The sequence below is a fragment of the Oncorhynchus clarkii genome, chromosome 4, assembly GCF_045791955.1.
Source record: "Oncorhynchus clarkii lewisi isolate Uvic-CL-2024 chromosome 4, UVic_Ocla_1.0, whole genome shotgun sequence".
NCBI classification, from domain to species: Eukaryota; Metazoa; Chordata; class Actinopteri; order Salmoniformes; family Salmonidae; genus Oncorhynchus; species Oncorhynchus clarkii.
The window spans coordinates 40,196,059-40,222,254 of record NC_092150.1 but is presented as its reverse complement, the minus strand read 5'-3'; the positions used below and the strand labels follow the sequence as shown (position 1 = coordinate 40,222,254).

The window sequence follows — 26,196 nt, the reverse complement described above, 5'->3', positions numbered from 1 at the left end:
CATTCAGCCCAGTAATCCAAATTCATGACACACGAGCAGATGAAAAGTCAAAAAATTCCGTTACAGACTGTAGAAACATGTCAAACGAAGTATAGAATCAATCTTTAGGATGTTTTTAACATAAATCTTCAATAATGTTCCAACCAGAGAATTCCTTTGTCTGTAGAAATGCAATGGAACAGAGTTTGCTCTCACGTGAATGAGCCTCACGAGCTCATGGCACTCTGCCAGAGCCCTGACTCATTCCCCTCTCATTCGCCCCCACTTCACAGTAGAAGCATCAAACAAGGTTCTAAAGACTGTTGACATCTAGTGGAAACCTTAGGAAGTGCAACATGACCAATATCCCACTGTATCTTCAATAAGGAATGAGTTGAAAAACGACAAACCTCAGATTTCCCACTTCCTGGTTGGATTTTTTCTCAGGTTTTTGCCTGCTATATGAGTTATGTTATACTCACAGACATCATTCAAACAGTTTTAGAAACTTCAGAGTGTTTTCTATCCAAATCTACCCATAATATGCATATATTAGCAACTGGGAATGAGTAGCAGGCAGTTTACTCTGGGCACCTCTGGGCACCTTATTCATCCAATCTACCAATCACTGCCCTTCTTTATGATGCTTTCAAAAAGCTCCCTGGTCTTTGTAGTTTAATCTGTGCTTGAAATTCAACACTTGACCAAGGGACCTTACATATGCTGCATGTATGGGGTACAGAGGAAGGGGTAGTCTTTAAAAAAAAAAATTTAACCCCTATTTTTTCACACAGTGAGTCCATGTAACTTATTATGTGATTTGTCAAGCCACTTTTTACTCCTGAACTAATTCAGGCTTGCCTGAAAAAAGGGGTGAATATTTACAAATGAAGGATTTAAATGTGATTGCTTTTGTTGATGATAATTTTACGCAAACTCAAGGTTTAAAAAGGCTTTTCTTAAAATGTGAGACTTGATTTGCCATAATAAAATGAATTACAGTGCATTTGGAAAGTATTCAGACCACTTGGCTTTTTCTTACGTTACCGCCTTATTCTAAAATTGATTAAATTGTTTTTCCCCCTCATCAATCTACACACAATACCCCATAATTACGAAGCAAAAACTAGTTTTTAGACAGTTTTGCAAATGTATGAAGAATAAACAACTGAAATATAACATGTACATACGTATTCAGACCCTTTACTCAGTACTTTGTTGAAGCACCTTCGGCAGCGATTACAGCCTCGAATCTTCTTGGGTATGACGCTACAAGCTTGGCACACCTGTATTTTGGGAGTTTCTCCAATTCTTCTTTGCAAATCCTCTCAAGCTCTGTCAATTTGGATGGGGAGCATTGCTGCACAGCTATTTGTAGGTCTTTACAGAGATGTTCGATCGGGTTCAAGTCCGGGCTCTGACTGGGCCACTTAAGGACATTCAGAGACTTGTCCCAAAGCCACTCCTGTTGGAAGGTAAAGCTGAAGTCCTGAATGCTCTGGAGACGGTTTTCATCAAGGATCTCTCTGTACTTTGCTCCGTTCATTTTTGCCTAGATGCTGACTTGTTTCCCAGTCCATGCCGCTGAAAACATGATGATGCTGCCACCACCAGCATGATGCTGCCACCACCATGCTTCACCCTAGGGATGGTGCCAGGTTTCCTCCAGACATGACGCTTGGCATTCAGGCCAAAGACTTCAATCTTGGTTTCATCAGAGCAGAGAATCTTGTTTCCCATGGTCTGACAGTATTTAGGTGCCTTTTTGGTCACCTCCCTGACCAAGGCCCTTCTCCCCCGATTGCTTAGTTTGGCCGGGCGGCCAGCTTGGTGGTTCCAAACTTCTTCCATTTAAGAATGATGGAGGCCACTGTGTTCTTGGGGACCTTCAATTCTGCAGAATTGGTACCCTTCCCCAGACAAAAGGGCTTTATTACAGACAGAAATACTCCTCAGCACACACCCCCCTCCCCTCGGACGATCCCGCAGGTGAAGAAACCAGATGTGGAGGTCCTGGGCTAAATTCTCTAAAACAACGTTATTATGGTAGAGAAATGTACAACAGCTCTGGTGGACATTCCTGCAGTCATCATGACAATTGTACTAAACTTGAGACACCTGTGGCATTGTGTTGTGTGGCCCTTTATTGTTCCCAGCACAAGTTGCACCTATGTAATGATTATGCTTTTTAATCAGCTTCTTGATATGCTACACCTGTCAGGTTGATAGATTATCTTGATAAAGGCTCAAATACTCACTAACAGGGATGTAAATACATTTGTGCACCACATTTTTGAGAAATAAGGTGTGTATGGAACATTTCTGGGATCTGTTATTTCAGCTCATGAAACATGAGACCAACACTTTACATGTTGCGTTTATAATTTTGTTCACTGTATAATTACAGCTTTTACATTTTTATTAATTCGTAAAAATGCGTCAAATTTTCTTTTCATTTTGACATTCCGGAGTATTTTTTCCAGATCAATGACAAAAACATCACAATTAGATGCAACAAAATGTGACCAAATCCAAGGGGGGGGTGAATATTTATGATACCCATCGTACATAGCTCTGTGACATTAGATCTCTTTACTTTGCCATACATCTTTATGTTCTGTTGGAATTGTATTACATTACATTGATGTGTGTATTACTGAAGCTCTATACGCATTTGCCGGTCTTGTTTTATCTTGATGCCACGTTCTCTAGCTATAGTATAAGTGGACATGTACTGTTTGTTATTCATTAACATGAAAGTTAAGATATTCATAAATGACCAGCTTGTGTTTGTACAACATCCTCCAGCCTCCCCCTGTCTTCCTCTCACGCATGACTGTACCAATAATGAGGTGTCAGCTCTCAACCCCACTCTACCCGCTAGGCTTATCAGGGCTCTACGCTGAAATGTTTTACAAGGAGCACAAATAGAAATGTCGGAGCACACAAAGAAATGTAGGAGCACAATGGAAAATATTTGAGATATTGAAGTGGTAATCTGCAGTTGGGTGTTTCATATTTTTCTAGGGGCATGGTCCTGCCAAATAAAAATTATACAAATCGCAGCACTGTAAAGCCCTGCTTATGGGAGGGAGGGTGACGGGGAGACAGGAAAACAGAGCGATAACGTGATATAAGGAATGGTGGAGAGAGAAAGAGGGGGTTAAGGGAGGATGGATACTGAAAGGGGAACAGAATGAAAGAGAGGGAAGGTAAGGAGGAGGAATGGATAAAGGGATAGGAGGAGGGATGGGTAGAGGAAGGTAAGGAGGAGGGATGGATAAAGGGATAGGAGGAGGGATGGATAGAGGAAGGTAAGGAGGAGGGATGGATAAAGGGATAGGAGGAGGGATGGGTAGAGGAAGGTAAGGAGGAGGGATGGATAAAGGGATAGGAGGAGGGATGGATAGAGGAAGGTAAGGAGGAGGGATGGATAAAGGGATAGGAGGAGGGATGGGTAGAGGAAGGTAAGGAGGAGGGATGGATAAAGGGATAGGAGGAGGGATGGATAGAGGAAGGTAAGGAGGATGGATGGATAGAGGAAGGTAAGGAGTAGGGATGGATAAAGGGATAGGAGGAGGGATGGATAGAGGAAGGTAAGGAGGAGGGATGGATAGAGGGATAGGAGGAGGAGTAGGAGGGATAGATAGAGGGATAGGAGGAGGGATGAATGGATAAGGGGAGGAGGAGCCGGAATGGATAGAGGGATAAGGGGAGGAAACCTGCTCCCCAAAGGAAATCAGATTAGCGAGGGGCATCTGGTGCGAAGCCACCCCCTTCTGAGCCCCGCCCCAGTGCATTCTGGAACAGTTCCAGGTGTCTGATAGCAGCACATTCCCCTAGAGGCAACCTCAGACACACACACACAAATAGGCCAATATCTTGGTTGTTTTATTTATGTTTGACTCCCCTTCTTCTATTTCTCCCTTCATCCCTCTCTTTCTAGGTGTGAATGAGTGCGCAGACAACAATGGAGGCTGCTCTCACGTCTGCAGAGACCGGAGGATCGGCTATGAGTGTGACTGTCCCGCTGGATACAAACTAATGGACAAGAAGACCTGTGGAGGTAGAGTCCCATACAATATGTCCCTCTCAGCCAAGCCTTACCAATGATTGCGCTCTCTGAAAATTGTTCTCTCAATCTCCCACACATTTCCTTCTCTTCTCGTGCTCTCTCGTTCCAGGCGGTAGCTACTTAGAGTAAATGGCCCAAATATCTCTCTGTCTCCTGCTGTCCATCCTGTCTTAGTAGAGACAGAGTGTGTCCAGTGTAATTGATGCGCTTCTGATATCCCTCCTCAGACATAGACGAGTGTGAGAACCCTGATGCCTGCGGCCAGATCTGCGTCAACTACAAAGGAGACTACAAGTGTGAATGTTACGAGGGCTATGAGATGGACCCCAGCACCAAAACTTGCAAGGCCGTGGGTGAGTGAGACAGCCCATAATGTCCCCGGCAACCACAGAAGAGACATGGACACACATACACTCGCACAAGCATGCATATGCACACAAACACACACACACACATACATCCCAGTAACATCATCGTCTGTTCTCAGCCTGTCCAATATGAAAGGACTTTCTTTGTATGCAGGACGGTCGGAAAAGGCAAATATTTGCCTTTGCTTCTCTGGGCGGTAATTAAAAGAGAACCATTCCCTCCGTGTCTCTCCCTTGCTATGGGGGGCCTGTCAGGGCACTGTAGGACACAGCCTGGCATTGTCCCTCACCGTGCCCCACGGTAAACACGCTAGCCTGGCCATGAATAGCAACCAATGCCCTGGTCTTAACTTTGGGCCCTCTCTCAGACTCAGACTGTAGGGAAATACATGGTTTGTGATTAGCATCATCATTCTTAGGTTGGATCATTACATGGTAATGAGGGGGCTTAAGCGGGAACGGGCTCGGCTTTGCTCTAAGTGGCGTGGAAAATGCCATTGATTACCTTCCATCCGAGAACGCACATCTTTATTACTGTTAGAGTGAGCACATACTCAGAAAGCTTGGGCCGTTTATTATTAGAGCGGAAGGGAGGGGGACAGTGTGTCGGTGTGTGTGTGTGTCTGTGTATGTATGTGTGTATTATTGTAATAGTTCCTGGTAGGGCTGTGACGGTAATTGAATACCCGTGTAACTGACGGTTATGGATGAAGGCCGTCATGAAAATGAACCAACCGTCAAAACCGTTTAAATGGGCACACATTCATTTTGGGAGATTTTTCTTTTGGGGGGGGGGGGGGTTTAACGTTATTAACGTAGATAAACTTGATCTAATAGCAGGAGTGTTGACTAATGATCATAAGCGATTGTTTCGTTAACTTAGTCTGTCGATTGAACGTTCTACATCTCCTCTTTCCAACTGTCGTTTGATGCTCCAGCTGCTAAACCGTCTGATGTGCAGGGTTGTAGAAGCGCTAGCCTATAGGCTATGGCACTTCAGGGGGGGGGGGAATAGTTTGATGTGTGGACTTTCTTGTATTTTTATAGACTAATCAACAGTGAAAAAAAGGCTATGGACATGTTGCGTGTATTTGTTTCAATTTTAACGATTGTCAATTTCATTATCCTACTATCGCATAGCTGTCGCACTCCTCTTCATACTGTACTTTCCTTATCAATTCATCTAACCTACTTTCGGAAAGCCTAATGTGGCCTAGGTTTTTTTTCATACGTTTTAAGGAAAATAGAAATATTTGCTCTTGTCTCTGACATACTCTGGTGGCTTTGATTGACAGGTCATTTTACGGGGTTGTGAGTTCGCAGATTCTCTCTATAGAGTATGTCCATTCAGAAAGTTTCCTAAAGTAGCATGTCTGGACATCTCTTTATTGAGAATCAAACGCTCCTGTCAAAGATTTAATCTGATAAAAGGCCTATTTTCAGTAGTTTAGGCTACACTATTTCTCTCATTACGGCGTCCTCTCGCCATCGACCGCTACGAATATTTAGGGGAAAAGTGGGAGAAAACCCATCGGACTTAATATTTTCATATGTGGAAAAGGCAACAGACAAAGACAAGGTAAGCATATACATTTTTATATTGACATTTTAGTAATTTAGCAGATGCTCTTTTCCAGAGCGACTTCCAATTAGTGCACAATTAGGGTGTAATGGTTTTTCTGCAGAGCCTGAAGGTAAGGAGGGGAAGTTCCTCTTGCTGCTCCGTAGCCAAGTACCATGGTCTTGTAGTGGATGAGAGCTTTGACTGCAAGCCAGTGGAGTGTGCAGGGGAGAGGGGTGACATGGGAGAATTTGGGAAGTTTGAACACCTGGTGGGCTGCATATATCTTTCTTTTGACTCAATGCGACAGATCTTTCCCAACCTGGGATTTCTTCATTTGCAGATGTAATATTTACAAGTGATAACAAAGTGTAATGGCTTGTTTCAAATAGGTGTTTATTAAGAAGCATATCCATGTAAACAAGTGAAGAAACAGAAACCCCTTTTCACATTGGGGCCTTAACAGCCCTAAGACAACAGTAACAAACATGGAAATAAAATGGACACTTCAAAAATGATATGAAACATAAATGGAAAAAGAAGAGAAATAAGGAAAACAACAAAGTGTGATTCAGCAGTGAAATGACACGTTTCTTTTGAGTCGATACGAAAATGTGACAATCCTCTCCAATCTGACATTTCTTCATTCGTATACTAGACTAATATTTAGACGTAGCAACTTTGAATAATAACAATGAAATGCTACTGATAATAACAAAGTGTCGTGGTAATAATGAAGTTGTAGAGAAAAACCTGCCGCCCGCCCGCGCGCACACACACATCAACAGACACACAACCTCATGCGTTCTCAGCGATGCGCACGCTCACACCAATTTACAGATAACACACGCTCACACCAATTTACAGATAACACACGCTCACATTCCACTGTCTTAGGTTTATTACATTTACAGGAGCTGACAGCTGAAGTGACGATGTCGTTGAGCACATCACACGGAGCTGGAAACTTCAGGCTTTATTTGTGTTCTGGCCTGAAGGCACAAAGCCGTGTTCAGGGAACTCTATACCATTATTACCCTTCATCCAAACACTGATTCAAGGACATTGGCCCATTACTACAGCTTTTTCTTCCAACACTCTGAACTTTTTTACTCACTGGAAATGCCCTTGGAGGCTGGATAGAGAAAGCATTATAAGAATACTTATTTGACTTACTTTCTGAAGTGTATTTGCCAGTTTTAATCTTAGCTACCACACATATTGATTTAGACAAAAGTATCCCATATGGCTCTGTAGTTACTACGAACAGTGTGTTGGCTAATTAAAACTACGACTCCCAGGTTGGTGTCATGTTGGGTTCATATGTTTCGTTCATTGTTATGAGCTGAACAGCTCTCTCCAGTTCTCCTACAAGTACAACTCGGCAAGTTGATTCCCACAAGTCATTTCACCACAATAGTTTAATTGTATTGTTATTTTGTTTACCCTGGGTGCAGTATCACTCGCTAACAGTTAATGATGACATAACTGATTGGCTCTCACTGTTGCCTTTGTGCATTCGTGTGTGCCTGTGTCTGCAATTGTACTGCAGCATTCTCTACATCACAAACCGTCTGTTTCACAGCCCAATCCACATCATGCAAACAGTTAAATCCATATGTACTCTATTTTCATAAACACTGAGGTGTGCAGTTTTTTTCCCTTCATAATCAGATGATCGCTCCTGGAGATGGAGCAGGGAGAGAAATAAATGATTTTCATGTATAATCCATTAGATCCATGTCAGACTAGCACTTTAGAGAGCACTGTTTGTGATTGAGCCCATCCAGTCCTGGTGTCTGTGTCTGCTCTATAGCCTCTGTTCTAGTCTCATTATGACAGACTGGGGCTGAGCTGAGCAGAGGTACGGCCATACGAGACAGAGCTGGATGACATTGCTGCTTGTCTTAACAGATGCTAGGAAGGACTCTGCACTGTTATATATGTAAATGGAGGGAGGAAGGGAGCATAGTGAGAGAGAGGAAAGAGACTAAATGTAAGGGAGAGACTGAGGAGAAAAACACAGAGACGCAGAGAGATAGGCATGGCAGGGGGAAAGAGTAGGATCAGAGAGAAGAGGACAAAAAGAGAGATATAGAAAAGGAAGAGAGGGAAAACGAGAAACAGGAAAGCAACAGCCATATGGACAGGTCAGAGGGAGAAGATCCATTGCCTGGATGCCTCCCTACTGTTTAACCAGCCGTCCCCCCGTCCCCCCCCCCCCTCAATTAAATTCAATGGGCTTTATTGGCATGTGAAAAATACGTTTGCATTGCCAAAGCAAGTGGAATAGATAATAAACAAAAGTGAAATCAACGATACAAAACTGTAAACGTTACACTCACAAAAGTTCCAATGGAGAGACATTTAAAATGTCATATTATGGCTATAACAGTGTTGTAACGATGTGGAAATAGTTAAAACCTCTTACTTCTACCCCTTCCTTTTTCGAAAATTCTGTTAAAAATCGCGCAACTTTTCAGCGTCCTGCTACTCATGCCAGGAATATAGTATATGCATATGATTAGTATGTGTGGATAGAAAACACTCTGAAGTTTATAAAACTGGTTAAATCACGGCTGTGACTATAACAGATCGTGTGTTTCATTGAAAAACGCAAGAAAAACTGCTCTCTGAAAGCTAAAAATAATTTCCATAAGTCACTTCCACCAGTTATTAAAAGAGAACAGAATTTAATGGCGATCTGCCTGCAATTCATACATTGTCCTAATTTTCAATTGAATTAATTGTTGGAAAATCCTTCTGTCTGACCTGCAGTTTCCCAGTCTTCACCCGGATGCAGTTGAGGGAGATATCAGATGCCATTGTTTTTGCAAGTGAAGACCTATTGAAAAGACATCGCCCTGTAATCATTTTGATAGATTATAAACGTTTACTAATACCTAAAGTTGGATTACAAAAGGATTTCGAAGTGTTTTGTGAAAGTTTATCGTCGACTTTTTTAATTTTAAAAAATTACGCAGCGTTTAAAAACGATGATTTTTTCTGAATGACACAGATCCCATACAAAGCTATTTTGGGTATATATGGACCGATTTAAACGAAAAAAAGACCCAATAGTGATGTTTATGGGGCATATAGGAGTGCCAAGAAAGAAGCTCGTCAAAGGTAATGAATGTTTTATATTTTATTTCTGCGTTTTGGGTAGCGCCGGCTACCGCAAAATCTGTTGTTTACGTGTCGTGCTGGCATTTTGGGGGGTGCATGCTATCAGATAATAGCTTCTCATGCTTTCGCCGAAAAGCATTTTAAAAATCTGACTTGCTGGCTAGGTTCACAACGAGTGTAGCTTTAATTCAATACCCTGCTTGTGAATTTTGATCAAAGATTGAGTTGTAACGAGTACATTTAGCATTTAGCGTAGCGCATTTGCATTTCCAGGGGCATACTTGGGACGTCTGCGTGTCAAGTATGCTCAAGAAGTTAAAGTACAAAAGGGTAAACTTCTCTCTCTCGCGCTCCCTCCTCTCGTTAGCTAATGTTAAGTTTGCTGGTTAGCCAGGTCAAATAATGTCAGATTGTCCGTTCTTAAATTCAGAGCATTTTGCTCTCGGGGCGTTCATAGTGGCGCTATGCCACTGGCTGAGGAGTAGGACTGATCCCAGCGTTCATAGTGGCGCTATGCCACTGGCTGAGGAGTAGGACTGATCCCAGCGTTCATAGTGGCGCTATGCCACTGGCTGAGGAGTGGGACTGATCCCAGCATTCAACGGCAACCAAGCACCCAAGCTAACTGGCTAACTTTGTCTAGCTTTGCTAGCTATGTCCAGACACAAATGAGAGAACACCTCACTCTGACCATTTTACACGCCCTAGCAGAGCTGATTAGACTGTTTTCATGTTGTCGAGAGCATTGGTGACTGTAACTGTGCAGCTGGAAACAATTTAATAACGTTTTTATTTTTGCCGACATCGGCCATATTCAACGGGTGTTGAGCGTTCGTATATCAGATATTCTGTGCGCGAGTGCTCTGAAATCTGAGTAAATAGCCAGATCTGAGTAAATAGCCAGCCACACTTAGCTAAGAATGATGTGTATAATAAAGTCAATCAAATTTGGGTAGTTAGTTAGATAGCGGATAGTTAATATACTGCCTGGCAATGTTCGATGTATTAGTAGCCAACTAACGTTATGTAACTAGCTGACATACCTGTGCATACTGCTGTAATGCTAAGCGGTTCGTAAGGATAGCGTAGCATAACAACTTGTCAGCCAACATAACGTGTAACGGAACTTATTTGAAAAGTCGTTACTTTATTACATTGCTCAACATTTTCTTAACATTTGTCATAATTAGTTGCATATATCTTTATTTTGACTCAATGCGACAGATCCTCTCCAACCTGACCCCCAGACGTTCCATGAACGCCTTCCAGACCCTAGACGTGAACTGGGGACCTCGATCAGACGCTATATCCTCAGGCACCCCGTAGTGCCGGAAGACGTGTGTAAACAAGGCCTCCGCAGTCTGTGGGGTCGTAGGGAGACCGGGAAGAGGGAGGAGATGACAGGACTTAGAGAAACGATCCACAACGACCAGGATCGCGGTGTTACCCTGTGAGAGTGGAAAATCAGTAAGAAAATCCATCGACAGGTGCAACCAAGGTTGCTGTAGAACGGTTAAGGGGTGTAGCTTACCTCTGGGCAAATGCCTAGGAGCCTTACACTGGGCGCACACCGAGTAGGAGGAAACATAAACCCTCACATCCTTAGCCAAGGTAGGTCACCAGTACCTCCCGCTCAAACAGCGCACTGTCCGACCGATCCCAGAATGACCAGAGGAGGGTGACGTGTGGGCCCAATAGATCAACCGGTCACGGACAGCAGACGGGACATACAGACGCCCAGCGGGACACTGGACGGGAGAGGGCTCTGCACGTAACGCCTGCTCAATGTCCGTGTCCAGCTCCCACACTACCGGCAACTACCATGCAGGAGGCAGGGAGTATGGGAGTGGGATCCATCGGCCGCTCCTCTGTGTCATACAGCCGGGACAATGCGTCTGCCTTCGCGTTCTGGGAGCCTGGTCTGTAAGAAAGGGTAAACACAAAACGGATGAAAAACATGGCCCACCTTGCCTGGCAAGGGTTCAGTCTCCCCGCTGCCCGGATGTACTCCAGATTGCGGTAGTCAGTCCAGATGAGAAAAGGGTGTCTAGCCCCCTCAAGACAATGTCTCCAAACCTTCAAGGCCTTGACGACAGCCAACAACTCCCGGTCCCCCACGTCATAGTTTCACTCCGCCGGGCTGAGAAGAAGGCACAGGGGCGGAGCTTCGATGGCGTACCTGAGTGCTGAGAGAGCACAGCACCTATCCCAGCCTCGGATGCGTCCACCTCCACTATGAATGCCAAAGAGGGATCCGGATGGGCCAGCACAGGTGTGATACAAGACAAGACAAAACCAAAGGAAAATGAAAAGAGGATCAGCGATGGCTAGAATGTCGGCGACTTCGACCGCCGAACGCCGTCCGAACAAGGAGAGGGACCAACTTCGGCGGGAGTCGTGACACTTCGTTGGCCTTGCATGACTGTCTGACAAAATTAGAAACGTATAATTTCTGAAAATGTAGCTAGGTATACTGTTACACGTATACATGGAGGAACACTTCTCCCTCTCTGTCACGGATGCCATGGTTTCCCTTAGTTTGAAGATGTAATCTGGAGACAGGTATTTTTTCCAACAGCCTTCTGTGTTTTCTTTTCGGCTCCCTCCGCATTTGCAATCAAACACCTGAATTTCCTTAGCTGGCATACTCTTCTTCCACCTGGCATTCTACTAATTTCAAAACTCGGTTCCCCAGAAAGTGGAGACTGTGCTATTTTTTTTCTTTTTTTAAAATTGTTTGTAACTTTTTTTAAAACTTATTTTGTACATAATGTTGCTGCTACTGTCTCTTATGGCCGAAAATTACTTCTGGACATCAGAACAGCGATTACTCACCTCGAACTGGAACTCCCACTGCCATCCGTTCTATTGGCCAACGTGCAATAATTGGAAAATAAAATTGATGACATTCGATCAAGTTTATCCTACCAACGGGACATTAAAAACTGTAATATCTTGTGTTTCACCGAGTCGTGGCTGAATGACGACACAGATAATATAGAGTTGGCGGGATTTTCCATGCACCGAGAAGCTACGTCTGGTAAGATGAGGGGCGGGGGTGTGTGTCAATTTGTCAATAACAAATAACAGCTAGTGTGCAATGTCTAATATTAAAGAAGTCTTGAGGTATTGCTCACCTGAGCTATTGCTTGTACCTTAAGCTGTAGACCACTCTATCTACCAGGAGAGTTCTCATCTATGTTATTCGTACTGTCTATTTACCACCACAGACCGATGCTGGCACTTAAACTAAAGCAGAGAGTAACAGTGACTCGCTCAATATGGAAGTGATCAGATGACGCGGATGCTACGATACAGGACTGTTTTGCTACCACATACTGATATGTTCCGGGATTCATCCAATGGCATTGAGGAGTATACCACCTCAGTCATTGGTTTCATCAATATGTGCATTGACAACTCTGTCCCCACAGTGACCATACGTTCATATCCCAACCAGAAGCCATGGATTTACAGGCAACTTCTGCATTGAGCTAAAGACTAGAGCTGCCGCTTTCAAGGAGCGGGACACTAATCCGGAAGCTTATAAGGAATCCCTCTATGCCCAGACGAACCATCAAACAGGCAAAGCATCAATACAGGATTAAGATTGTATCCTACTACACCAGCTCTGACGCTCGCCGGATGTGGCGACTATTACAACTATTACTGACAACAAAGGGAAACCCAGACGCGAGCTGCCCAGTGACAAGAGCCTACCAGACGAGCTAAATGACTTTTATGCTTGTTTCGAGGCAAGCAACAGTCAATAATTCACGAGAGCAGCAGTTGTTCTGGACGACTGTGTGATAACGCTCTCGGTAGCCAATGTGAGCAAGACCTTTAAACAGGTCAACATTCACAATGCCGTTGGACCAGATGGATTATCAGGACGTATACTCAAAGCATGCGCAGACCAACAGTCAAGTGTCATCACTGACATTTTTAATACCTACATGTTTCAAACAGACCTCCATAGTCCCTGTGCCTAAGAACACAAAGGCAACCTACCTAAATGACTACAGACCCGTAGCACTCACGTCTGTAGCCATGAAGTGCTTTGAAAGGCTGGTCATGGCTCACATCAACAGCATCCTCCCGGATACCCTAGACCCACTCCAATTCGCATACCGCCCCAACAGATCCACAGATGACGCAATCTCAATCGCACTCCACACTGCCCTTTCCCACCTGGACAAAAGGAACACCTATGTGAGAGTGTTGTTCATTGACTACAGCTCAGCGTTCAACACCATAGTGCCCACAAAGCTCATCACTAAGCTAAGGACCCTGGAACTAAACACCTCACTCTGTAACTGGATCCTGGACTTCCTGATTGGCCACCCCCAGGTGGTAAGGGTAGGCAACAACACATCTGCCCCGCTGATCCTCAACACTGGGGCCCCTGAGGGGTGTGTACTCATTCCCCTCCTGTACTCACTGTTCACATATGACCACGTGGCCAAACACGACTCCAACACCATCATTAAGTTTGCTGGCGACATAACAGTGGTAGGCCTGATCACCGACAACGATGAGACAGCCTATAGAAAGGAGGTCAGAGATCTGGCAGTGTGGTACCAGGACAACAACCTCTCCATCAATGTGAGCAAGACAAAGGACCTGATCCTGGACTACAGGAAAAAGCAGGCCGAACAGGCCCTAGTTACCATCGACGGGGCTGTAGTGGGGCGGGTCGAGAGTTTCAAGTTCCTTGGTGTCCACATCACCAACAAACTATCATGGTCCAAACATACCAAGACAGTCGTGAACAGGGCACGACAACACCTTTTCCCCCTCAGGAGACTGAAAAGATTTGACATGGGTCCCAAAATCCTCAAAAAGTTCTACAGTTGCACCATCAAGAGCATCCTGACCGGTTACATCACCGCCTGGTATGGCAACTGCTCGGCATCTGACCGTAAGACGCTACATAGGGTAGTGCATATGGCCCAGTACATCACTGGGGCCAAGCTTCCTGCTATCCAGGACCTGTTTAATACAGTGCCTTGCGAAAGTATTCGGCCCCCTTGAACTTTGCGACCTTTTGCCACATTTCAGGCTTCAAACATAAAGATATAAAACTGTATTTTTTTTGTGAAGAATCAACAACAAGTGGGACACAATCATGAAGTGGAACGACATTTATTGGATATTTCAACCTTTTTTAACAAATAAAAAAACTGAAAAATTGGGCATGCAGAGGAAGGCCCAAAAAATTGTCAGAGACTCCAGTCACCCAAGTCATGTACTGTTTTCTCTGCTACTGCACGGCAAGCGGTACTGAGGCACCAAGTCTAGGACCAAAAGGCTCCTTAACAGCTTCTACTCCCAAGTCATAAGACTCCTGAACACTTAATCAAATGGCCACCGAACTACTTACATTGACCCCCCCCCCCCCCCCTCACACCATTTGTCTTGTACACTACTGCTACTCGCTGTTTATTATTTATGCATAGTTACTTCACCCCTACCTACATGTACAAATTTCCTCAACTAACCTGTATCCCCACACATTGACTAGGTGCAGGTACCCCCTGTATATAGCCTCGTTGTTGTTATTTTATTGGGTTACTTTTTATTATTTTATATTTTTAAGTAATATTATTATTATTTATATTTATTTTTTTACTTTAGCTGATAAATATTTTGTTAACTCTTGTTGCACTGTTGATTGAGGGCTTGTAAGAAAGCATTTCACAGTATGCTTATTGTATTCGGCGCATGTGACAAATAAAGTTTGATTTTATTTGATGTTAAAGACAGAAGCTAGCTACATGGCAAACCAATCTGAACTCATCTCTTGGGAATGTCCAGCCCGTCCATTATCTCAGCCAGTCATGGCTAGCGGAAGGTTCCTGTAACCAACTAGGCTCGTAATTTATCAATTAGATTTTAGTATTTACAGATTTACAGATAATACTTTTGTTAAGGCACATGAAAGTTCACATGTTCCATAAGGCATTTCTGACAAAAAAAACACAATTTGATAAAAATACAAAAATTGCGTTTATGTAGTGAAGCGCGACATACGCCTAGTTTCCTGAAACGTATCACATATAGTGTTTTGGAATTAAACTCTTTACATGTTTTTGCATGTGTTGGAGGGAAATACATCTCACATTAGTTTGACATAGTAACATTGGTCTGACAAGACAAGGGAAATTCTGCAGTTTTCTTGTGGATTTAGCAGAGAAGGCAAAGAGGGGAATTTTCACATGAGTACGACAGACTACTGTTTTTAACGTAAATTGTAGTCTCACTAATACAGGGAATATGATGTGTCAACCTTTGTTATGTATTGCTAAACTCTTGTTTTCTCTAAGCTACTCTGGCCTAGGCGGACGTCTTTATTCTCCAATCTGCGTTAATCTAACGATCCAAGAGAGAATATATACACCCACTTAGACCTCCTGTCACTAAACATCAACCAACAACTCAGAATAGTCATATTTTCATCCTTCCCCTCCTGTTCCGTCACCCTCTGTGTTAACTAAGGTTTTTTCAATAACAGTAACTAACTGTGTTGTATGTCAAATCGATTCCCCAGACCCGGCTTCATATCTGCCCAGCCTTATCATTTTCAAAGCTTATCTTAATTGGCTGCAGGGCAGGGCTGAGTTATGGCAGATTAAAATGCATGTGGACCGTCCTGTCATCACACGCACACAAACACACGCACACGGAGGGGCTGACTCTGTAGTAGCTCAGGGATCAGAGAGCAGCTACCCCGCAGGATGGCTCTCTTTGATGACATCACCGGTCCGGGCCCTGGGAGCATGCTGATGTTGAAGCAGGAGTTTTATGGAGGATTTATCTATCACTGTGACAACAGGGATGGGAATGAGGGGGCTGGGGGCTATGTTGACAGAGGCAGCAGGACACCTCTCTCTTTCATTATCTCTCCCGCTCTCTTTCTTGATTTCCCTCTCTCTGTCTGTCAACGTCTTTTCTTTACCAATCACTCACTATCTGTTTACGTCTCTCTTTGTCTCTCCCTCCCTATGCATGCTGCCACTCATTCTCTGTCTGTCTGTCTTCTGTCTCTCTCTCGCTTTCTCTCTCTCTCGCTCTCCCTCCTCCCTAGTGGGAGAGCAGCTGAAATTGATGGGTACAAATCCAGCAGACAGGGAAGATGATTGAATCCTAACTTGCAGTGAAGATGAAAATATTTGCTCCCCGCGCTGTGGCCTGTGGGGGCCTGGGACTGAAAAACCCATCCAGGCTTGGCGGGGTTGTGTGTCTGCGTGCGTGTGTTTCTGTATGCTTGTGTATGTACGTATGTGTGTCTGTCCTGGTTCAATACATGCAGCCAACTCAGAGCGCCCTGGCCTGATGGAACAAGTGCCCCGACTTTGTCTTGATTGTCTCCGGGATGAGGAGGGATGAGGGGAGACGGTGGAAAAGAGTGCGAGGGAGACGGGAGGGAGGGAGAGATGAGGCTCCATCCATCACTCTCAGCTCATTCCTGTCCATCACTGTCAGTTCAGGGCCATTTTAAAACACATTCACCCAGACCATGGGCCAGTTAACACCTGACTGCCTGTCTTTTTTTATCCCTCTCTCTCTCTCTCACTCTACCTCTCTCTCACTATATATCTGCCTCTCTTTCTCACTCTCTTTCTCCCTTCCTTACTTCTCGCTCTCTCTCCAATTAACTCTTGCTCTCTCTCACTCTATTTCTCACACTGTCTCTCTCTATCATCTTTCTCTCTCTCACTCATCCTCTCTCTCTCTCGCCCTCCCACCATCTAGACACAGATAACAGATACTTGAGATGGGGATTCTCTGAGGAGGTTGGAGAGAGAACCGCTCTTGAAGGGTGTGGGCTTACTGGGCTACATGTTGAGAACAGTGTCTCTATGACCCTCATCTCAAATCAAAATTGTATTAAATCCTTTTACTCGTAAACGCCAGTTGTGGATAAACAATGAAAAGCTTACTTATGGGCTCTTCCCAATAATGCTGAGAGAAAGAGAAGAGGGAAATAATAGAAAGTGAAACACGCAATGATAAAAGTACTAATAGATACACAATGATTAACGATAGCCCGGCTATATACAAGGGGTACCAGTACCGGGTCGATGTGCAGTGTACATGTACATGTACAAATATGTACATGTCACTAGTGACAGACAGTAGCAACAGCGTATGTGACGATATAAAAAAGTGTATTAAAAAAAATGGTCAATGCAGATAGTCAGGGTAGCTGTTTGGTTAACTATTTTGCAGTCTTATGGCTTGGGGGTAGAAGTTCATGGTCCAGTTGGTTCCAGATTTGGTGCATCGGTATCGCTTGCTGTGCGGTAGCAGAGAGAACAGTCTATGACTAGAGTGGCTGGAGTATTGGACAATTTTTAGGGCCTTCCTCTGACACCTGTTGGTATAGAGGTCCTGGATAACCGGGAGCTTGGCCCCAGTGATGTAGCGCCTTGCGGTGGGATGCCAAGCAGTTGCCATACCAAGCGGTGATGCAGCCAGTCAAGATGAGCTCTCAATGGTGCAGCTGTAGAACTTTTTGTGGATCTGAGGGCACATGCCAAATCTTTTCATCCTCCTGAGGGGGAAGAGATGTTGTCGTGCCCTCTTCACGACTGTGTTGGTGTGTTTGGACCACAATAGATCCTTAGTGATGTGGACACCGAGGAACTTTAAGCTCTCAACCCGCTCCACTACAGCCCCTACAATGTGATTGGGGGCGTGCGCAGCCCTCTGTTTCCTGTAGTCTTGCTGACGTTGAGCGAGAGGTTGTTGTCCTGGCACCACAATGCCAGGTCTCTGACCTCCTCCCTATAGGCTGTCTCATCGTCGTCAGTGATCAGACCTACCACCGCCATGTCGTTGACAAACTTAAACCGTTTTACTGCAGTGGGCTAAATCAGGGTCACACAGTGATTCTTGGTAGTCTTAATGAAACAAAAGTATACACCTCACACACATGGTTATGGGCTTAAAAAAAGAAGACACCTTGTACCATGTCGGATATAAAGTTGAAATGTATTACATTTTAAGTTTGCATCCCAATGTTACACTTTATATACATCACAGAAGACTGAAATATAACAGAAACACCGCATTGAGTCTGTTTTTAATTTTGATAAATATGAATAACATTCCACCCATGAGGCCAAAGAAGGCCCCTTTGGTCATTGACTGCAGGAAAGGTCTACTGATGGTGTTGGAGTTGTTCTCGGCCCTCCGTTTTCTGTTGTCCACGATCAGCTGCCAGGTCACTGACCTCCCACCCTATAGGCTGTCTCATCATCATCCTCATGTCATCCGCAAACGTACAGTGGTTCTTTCCTTTAAAGTTACAAGTTTATGCCGTGGCCGTTTGTGGTAGACAGTGGCATTCTGTCATTGCACCACACTATCACAAGGGGGAGTTAGAACTCTGATCTATCGGTCGTCTAAACTGTGGCAATTAAAGGAGGCGCTATCATCGTCCTGCATCAGGCAACAACAACAAGAACTGTCGGTGATCCTAGAGTTAAGAGAGAACTTTGGTAAATACAATGGGGGAATTTCACTTGACATGTGGACTGACGATATTCGAAAAGAATAGGCACGGCGGGCTTTTGGTTTCTCTCCCTCTAAAAACAGAAATAAATCAATTCTAAATAACTGTCTTTATTTACAAATTAGTACGAATGTCTCACCCCATGTTCAAGAATGGCCTTTTTCCCTTCACTTTTGGTTATTTGAAACAAAATAATCTCCAAAATATCGTTATTCTTGCATTATAATGATATAAAAGCCCCTTAGATATTCTCACAGGTCAGATTTGCCCTAACGAAAAAATGCGTCTTCGATATTAATTTAGAATCCTCCATTCCTCTAAATGTAATTATTGAAGGAGAGTCACGTCCTTGGCATAGAGTCAGGCGACATTGGCGGAGTTGAAGAGAGCGAGGAACGAGATGGAGTCACAATTCATGCCAGGCAAATATTTCAACTACATTTTAGTTGAAACAAGTTCGATCAGGTTTAAATCAGGAGACCTACATGTAGAGATAAAAATATAGATATTTAGATATATTGTTGAGTAATGTGCTGTTAAAAGTGTTGTATGTCTTATGTTTTTATTTAACCTTTATTTTACTACATAAAGGTCTACTTACTGTGCTGGTGTCTTGACCCAGTTTATTCCCCCATTTGCAATGCAAACCATAAGGAATTACTATGGGAATAAATGGAAGGAAATGCAAGTGGAAGGGGGGAAAAGTAAGGAACTTCTCTGTCGGCCCTGGAGGCCTTACATGTTTTCACCAGGGCTTTTAGCAGGACAATAGACACGATGTGGTCCCAAAAACACCTCTCTGACATAGGGTCCGACATATCTCTTGATGATGCTCGGGCCGATTCCGGTGTGAGTTATCTGGCCTAAATGTATTACTTGGGTCTCGGGCCGATTGTGGCTACTCTCTGGCAGATGAGGGCTGCTTTATATAATTAACATTTCATTATTTATTTATTTCCCCATATTTGATCATTGTTTCTGTGATCAAAAAAATGTAATTAACATTTAAATTAAGTTCTTTAAGAGTCCTGTTTAAGTAGTATTTTAGTATTTTGATACTTTTTTATTTCGTTATGGATCCATAATGAATTATTATGGGAATAAATATCACTGAATGACATGTGGGCAACTATTTCAGCACCATTTCACGCTGCTCTGAGACTTTTATTTCACAGAATCTCCATTTGGGTATTGGTTAGCCTACAATTAGGGTGTGGAAATATTATGATTATTTTGCTCTTAGTACAGTAGCCTACCCCCGACCGGCAGAGGTGGAAAAAGTATTCAATTGTCATACATACATAAAAGTGAAGATACATTATTATAAAATGACTCAAGTAAAATTGAAAGTAACCCAGTGAAATACTACTCAGATTTTAAATGTACTTAAGTACAGTGGTGGAAAAAGTACTCAGTCACGTTGTACAGCGCCATATTTTCCTGAGGGTTTCGTTTTTCTTGGAATAGAAACAGCATAGTATTAATCAAATTAATCAAGCTACATTTCTTCAAATCAGTCCCATATACTAAAATTCTCTAGTACAGTCAATATTAAAAAAGATACCCTCTGGTGGCCAAACTAGCACTTACTAGCATTAATGGCAACAATGGCTGACGCTTAAATAACGTGCCATAGAATTCTGCGGCAGCCCGCAAGATGTGCTGCAGTACGACGCAACTTTTAAAAGAAGAACCACTGTAATGATGGTGTTGGAGTCGTGTGCGGACAAGCAGTCGTGGGTGAACAGGGAGTACGGGAAGGGACTAAGCACACACCGCTAAGGGGCCCCCGTGTTGAGGGTCAGCGTGGCATATATGTTGTTGCCTACTCTCACCACCTGGGGCCGTCCCGAATGTCGACATATTACGGATGGATCTATTTTTTGATGCATTGATTCCGTGTGGTTACAGGGTTAATTCTGCGTGGTTACAGAGTTAATTCTGCGTGGTTACAGAGTTAATTCTGCGTGGTTACAGGGTTAAAATAGAAGCAACTCAACGTTTTGGGGAAAGTTTAAAACCAAATAACAAAAAAATGACGTGCTATTACCGTCAGGTATCATCAGTATTCTCACGGCTTGCATTGTGAACTGCAGTAGCGCTGTGGTCTGAGCCCAGAGGTTTGCGCCCAGTGCTGGGCAATCATTTTTAATTTTGGGGCTGAGTGCCAAGGAAGGCATATATCGACGATGTGTGTGTGTGTGTGTGCATCGTGATTCAGGGCGTGCGTGCCGTTGTATTGGAGGTCAAATCAAAGGTAAGGCCGGCCTCTTTCCGTGTGGGAATTATTCAAAAACATGAGTCATGCTCTTTCCCTCTGCTTTGGGTAGAAGTATGCCGTGGGTAGAAGACATTCAAACAGGAGCACACACACACCACCCCAGGAAAATAACCCGGGCTCCGTGTGTCCATGTGGGAATTATTCGAAAACATTAGTCATGCTCGTTCACTTTGCTGAGAAATATGCCGTGGGTAGAAGACGTACAAACAGGAGCACACACACACACACCACCCCAGGAAAATACACGGGTTTGAGGATCTGCAGTATCAGGAATAGAATAGCATGCCACTGTCTGGTGATTCATGGACCACATTCTCTCTTTATGTCCTGAGATAGACAGAGACAGGAAGGAAGAGAGGGTGTTAAAGAGACAGTTATGGCAGTATCCGTGAACAATTATGTTTGTTGAAAAGGGGAAACGGAGACCTATATTCTGAGTTCCTAGGTCAAGCCATACGGTAACTATCATCTTAAAGACATGCGGCGGAACTTTGGCGCCTAAGTAAGTTTGGGCTGGATGTGTCAATGTGTCGTTCATACATGCATAATCTATGAACAGAAGTGCTGCCTTACCTCAATTAGCCACGGAACCCCTAGTTTGAAAGCGACTGTTTTCTCGAATCTGTGCGAATGCCATTTTCCCATTTTTCCTTCTCCTCCAGGCATGGCGAACAAACTGAACTTTGGCTTCTTGTTAGGTTCGGGCAGTATGGTTCAGGGGTGTCGTTCTCTTTGGTGCGAGTGTACATTCTAAGTTTAGGTTCAAACCAAATAATCAGCTGCTCATTTTCAGAAAAAGCTTGTCCTGGATTCGGTTAACGACACATGGCAATTTGTTCCTGCAAATCAGTTTCCCCAAAAATATAAGGCAATCATCTCTTGTAAGATATACTGGTGCTGAGAAATACACACAAGTAAAAAGTGTGACAACGAACCGCGGTCTTCTCTACCTTGCTACCTGTTTAACCTGTTTCACATCATTCAAATTTTGGCCTTTGCCAGAACGGCCAGAACGGCACACAGAGCCAGAACGGCACACATCCTATCACCTGTTTCCGTAGCGTGAGGCAAATTGACGTACAAGTGCACCCCCTAGACAGGATACTGGTCGGCCGCAGTGCCCAACCCTCAATCCATGCCTTAATGCTGAGGACCAAGGCAAGCAGAGAGTCTTCAGGTCCTATTTTCAGAGTCTTTGGTGTGACTCGACTGGGGACTTAACCCTCTCTACCGATGTTCTCGTCGCAGTGACGTTCTCATGGTTGTTTTCCGTCTACGTTCCGTCTCGGTGGCGCGCTTCTTCTTCTCCGTCGTGGTAATGCTTGCCTCGGTTCGGTCAATGTTTTCATCAATCGGAATGTTCTCATGCTGCGTCTCTCTGTTGTCTCCCAGGGAAGAGCCCGTACCTGATGTTCACCAACCGTCACGAGATCCGTCGTATTGACCTAGTGAAAAAGGACTACACCCAGGTGGTCCCCACGCTGAAGAACGCTGTAGCCCTGGATGTGGATGTCACCACCAACAAGATGTACTGGTGTGACCTCTACCACCGCAAGATCTACAGGTAACGCATACACACACACACACATACACACACACACACAGTGCACAATCCAATATCAAGTACACTCACTCGAAGCTTTTATCCATCTGCTGTCTGTGTGAATCAAATGAGAGGGTGCTTATCGGCCTGACATTACAGAGTGGCCTTGCTCGTCTTTCCACTCTCTCCTCTCTCTCCTCTCTTGACTGACTGAGTGTGTACTCGGATGGCTACTGAAGGCTGCACCACACCACTACTCCCTACGTGTACAGATAGTGTGCGGGCTCATGAGTCACAGCTCTACCCATCCAGGCCTATTTGCATTGAGAGTGCCTCATTAGTGTGCAAAAGAAAACTACTGGACATACGTACGAGCATGCAGTACACGTACTAGCTTCTATTTCTGTCAGAGTAAACAATGTGCTGATTGCCAGAACATTCAGAGTGAGGTGGAAGAAACCGTCCAGCTCTTCCTCCGCACTTGCTTCTTTCCCATCCATCGCTCCTCAAATCTCTTTGTTGACGACGCTGATGCCTGAAGTACACCTGGAATGGAGAGACGGATAGTGCAGGATGGGCTGTTTGTCCTTCACACATATAGCCAGAAACACACACTGGTGTGTGTGTGTGTGTGTGTGTGTGTGCGTGGGCGTGTGTGTGTGTGTGTGTGTGTGTGTGTGTGTGTGTGTGTGTGTGTGTGTGTGTGTGTGTGTGTGTGTGTGTGTGTGTGTGTGTGTGTGTGTGTGTGTGTGTGACAAGCTTGCCACCATCCCTGCCTGTATCTGTTGGTGTAACTCTAAGCCTGCCAGGTAGTGGGAAGGAGGGAGGGGCACTAAATCATCTCAGTTGGACCATATGCTGCCTCTAATTCCTCAGCCTGAATAATCACCCCATTACTCATCACACACACTCACGCACCCACATACACCCCAGGGCCTGAGAAGGAGAGAGGACACAAATACACTCATTTGGAATTTATACGTAGCCTTTATGTAATCCACTTCAGAAGTAGCACATTAGCACATACCAGTGCAAAGAACCTATACACCTCCTTCTGGAGTGCCACATCAAGTGCACATGCTGTAGTATTATTGTACGAGTATCATTCCTATACACTTTTCCGCACTCTGGTCTGAAATTGCAGTGTTGTGTACCAATCCCTGCCGTGCTAATGTTAGCCACCGCCCACGCAGCTCGATACCCACTGGGAAGCTACGGATATTATAAGTTCCTCTGTTGTGTACCAGTCGTAACTTATTACGCGAGATTGGTTCTTTGGGGCGGAGTGCTGAGGTGTGTCTGTGGTGAGCCAGTGTTATCGTCCTCCCTCATTATTCTATCTCTAATTAATAGTGATTAGCGTGGTGGCGGTCTATGCAGTCGATGCAGCCCTGCTGGGACTATTACATCTGAGATCAACAATAAATAAATAAACAATAGCACAGCTAATTAACGAGACAATCTACCTCCTCTGTCTGTCCCCATCCGTCTCTCTCTCTCTCTCTCTCTCTCTTTCTCTCTCTCTCTCTCTCTCTCTCTCTCTCTCGTGTTCTTCCCCATGTGTATCTCATCAGTCTCTATCTCATCCTGCTCCTAAGTCTTACACCGCTCTTCTGTTTTCTTATTCAACACCGTCCTCCTCGGGTTCCACTCTCCCAGCTTTTACTCCCTTGTTGTGTTAGGGTGTAAATTGTGACATTGCGTCCCGGTAATACCAAATCGCTCCTACAGGCCTAGCCAGGTAGTGGAGGTGTAATGTTCCGCAGTGAAGCTGCTCTGTCTCCTCTCAGCTCGTCTCATTGCTGTTACTCTGACAAGTCAGACAAGAAGAGTGGCTGGCTGTTTTTGTCTACTGATCAAAGGAGACAGGCCCATCCGAACAGCTGTTTTCTGTAGGAAGTACTGATGTTGGATCTTAATTTGATCATCAATTTGCATGAGAGCGTTCCTGCAATGCAGGAAATGTCAAACTTATAGTGTATTTGAGTTTTAAAATGGCTTCTGAAGTTTGTAATTTCCACTTAGAATTTTTGTTTCCCCCTTACAACAAAATGTATCAACCCCAACAAAAATGTCCCTTATTTATAATCCAGATTTAGCTATTCACATTTCCTGTTGCTGCAGGATTTTTTCCTGCTGTAGCAAACTTGCTCAAATTGAGATCCTACATCTGCAGGAGGAGGGCAGAAGTTGTTAAAGGTGTGTCAGGTTAAAGTGTCCCTGTCTGGGTATTACTGGCCAGTACAGTCCCTCCCCCACAGTGACAAGAGCCTATCAGAGGTTTTACTGGCCAGGATAGTTCCCCCTCATAGTGACAACAGCCTATCAGAGGTACACTACATGACCAACAGTATGTGGACATCTGCTCGTCAAACATCTCATTCCTAAATCATGCTCATTAATATGGAGTTGGAATGGAGTTGGTCCACCTTTGCTGCCATAACAACCTCCACTCTTCTGGGAAGGCTTTCCACTAGTTGTTGGAACATTCAACCACAAGAGCATTAGTGAGGTCGGGCACTGATGTTGTACGATTAGGCCTGGCTCGCTGTCGTCTTTCCAATTCATCCCAAAGGTGTTCGATGGAGTTGAGGTCAGGGCTCATTGCAGGCCAGTCTAGTTCTTCCACACCGATCTCGACAAACCATTTCTGTATGGACTCCGCTTTGTGCACAGGGTAGGGCTGTCCCTGACCCCAAAAAATCGAAAGTGGTCTGTTGTTTCGACCAATCGGTAGGTCAAAAATTTGAAAGTCACTAGGAATACACCAATCATAGCACATACAAATGTACAAGGCTAGACACAAAACAATTAGCCTACACTTTTTAAAAAGAGACTGAGATATACAGAGTTAGCTCAAATGTTCAAATTATTATCTTTATATTCAAGCATCAAGCATGTCAAAAGTATCAAAAAAACGCCACACATTCACTGAACTTGAACATAAGCTTCAACAATGTAAGTAAGTATAATACAAAAAAGTACTCCTCTACAAATAAAATGTAGATTACAATGTTCACTCACTGGTTTCCATTAAAGCAAACAGCACAAAAATAAACACATCTATACACTGAGTCAATGAAATTGAACATTGGCTACATAACTGTAAGTATAATACAAATGTCCAAAAAAACATGCCTCTGTACAAAAGCTTTAACTCACAGCAAATGTTCTTTCACCCTTGTCAGCCTGTTAGTTAAGGAAGAGTCATAGCGTAGCTACTTCAGAGGAACCAGGAAGTAATTACCACTAGTGAACCAGTAGGCGACGCAGTAACTCACTGCTCTCTGCCATCTTGTCAATGATGTCATCTTTGTCAAGTTCCATAAGAATCTCCTTCTCTGTTGACATCGAAAGGAACGCTTCAAGGTTCACTTGAGTGAGGGAGGTTCTTAGGTGGTTCCTCACAAATTTCCGGGTGGAGAAGGTCCTCTCACAAGACACCTGAGAGATGGATAGGGCGAGGAGGTTGTACTGAGACGGGAGAAGATAGCAGCATATCGGGCCGTTTTTACATGTGGAACAACTTCTGCTCACCAACTCGCACACTTTCATCAGGATCATCAAAGCCTTTCCCTGGTTCATCACTGGCGGCGGGGGCCCTGGTGTTGTACTTCTCCAATGTTGACTGTTTCAGTCATTCCCACCGTTGTGCAAGGCTGATCAGTTCAGCCTGCAATGCCTCAACAGTGCGATTAGTTCATCACATTCCAGTAAGCATTTGCTGAGCTCCTTCATGG

General features: G+C 44.2%; 1 protein-coding gene across 1 annotated transcript in view; it reads left to right on the top strand.

Moving 5' to 3' along the window:
• LOC139406809 (low-density lipoprotein receptor-related protein 8-like) overlaps positions 1 to 26,196 on the top strand; it is a 250,373-nt gene that overhangs the window by 192,362 nt on the left and 31,815 nt on the right. Inside the window, exons 9-11 of the mRNA XM_071149860.1 lie at positions 3,926 to 4,045; positions 4,282 to 4,407; positions 22,306 to 22,477. Coding sequence (XP_071005961.1) covers positions 3,926 to 4,045; positions 4,282 to 4,407; positions 22,306 to 22,477 — 418 coding nt within the window. The remainder of the gene's footprint in view (positions 1 to 3,925; positions 4,046 to 4,281; positions 4,408 to 22,305; positions 22,478 to 26,196) is intronic.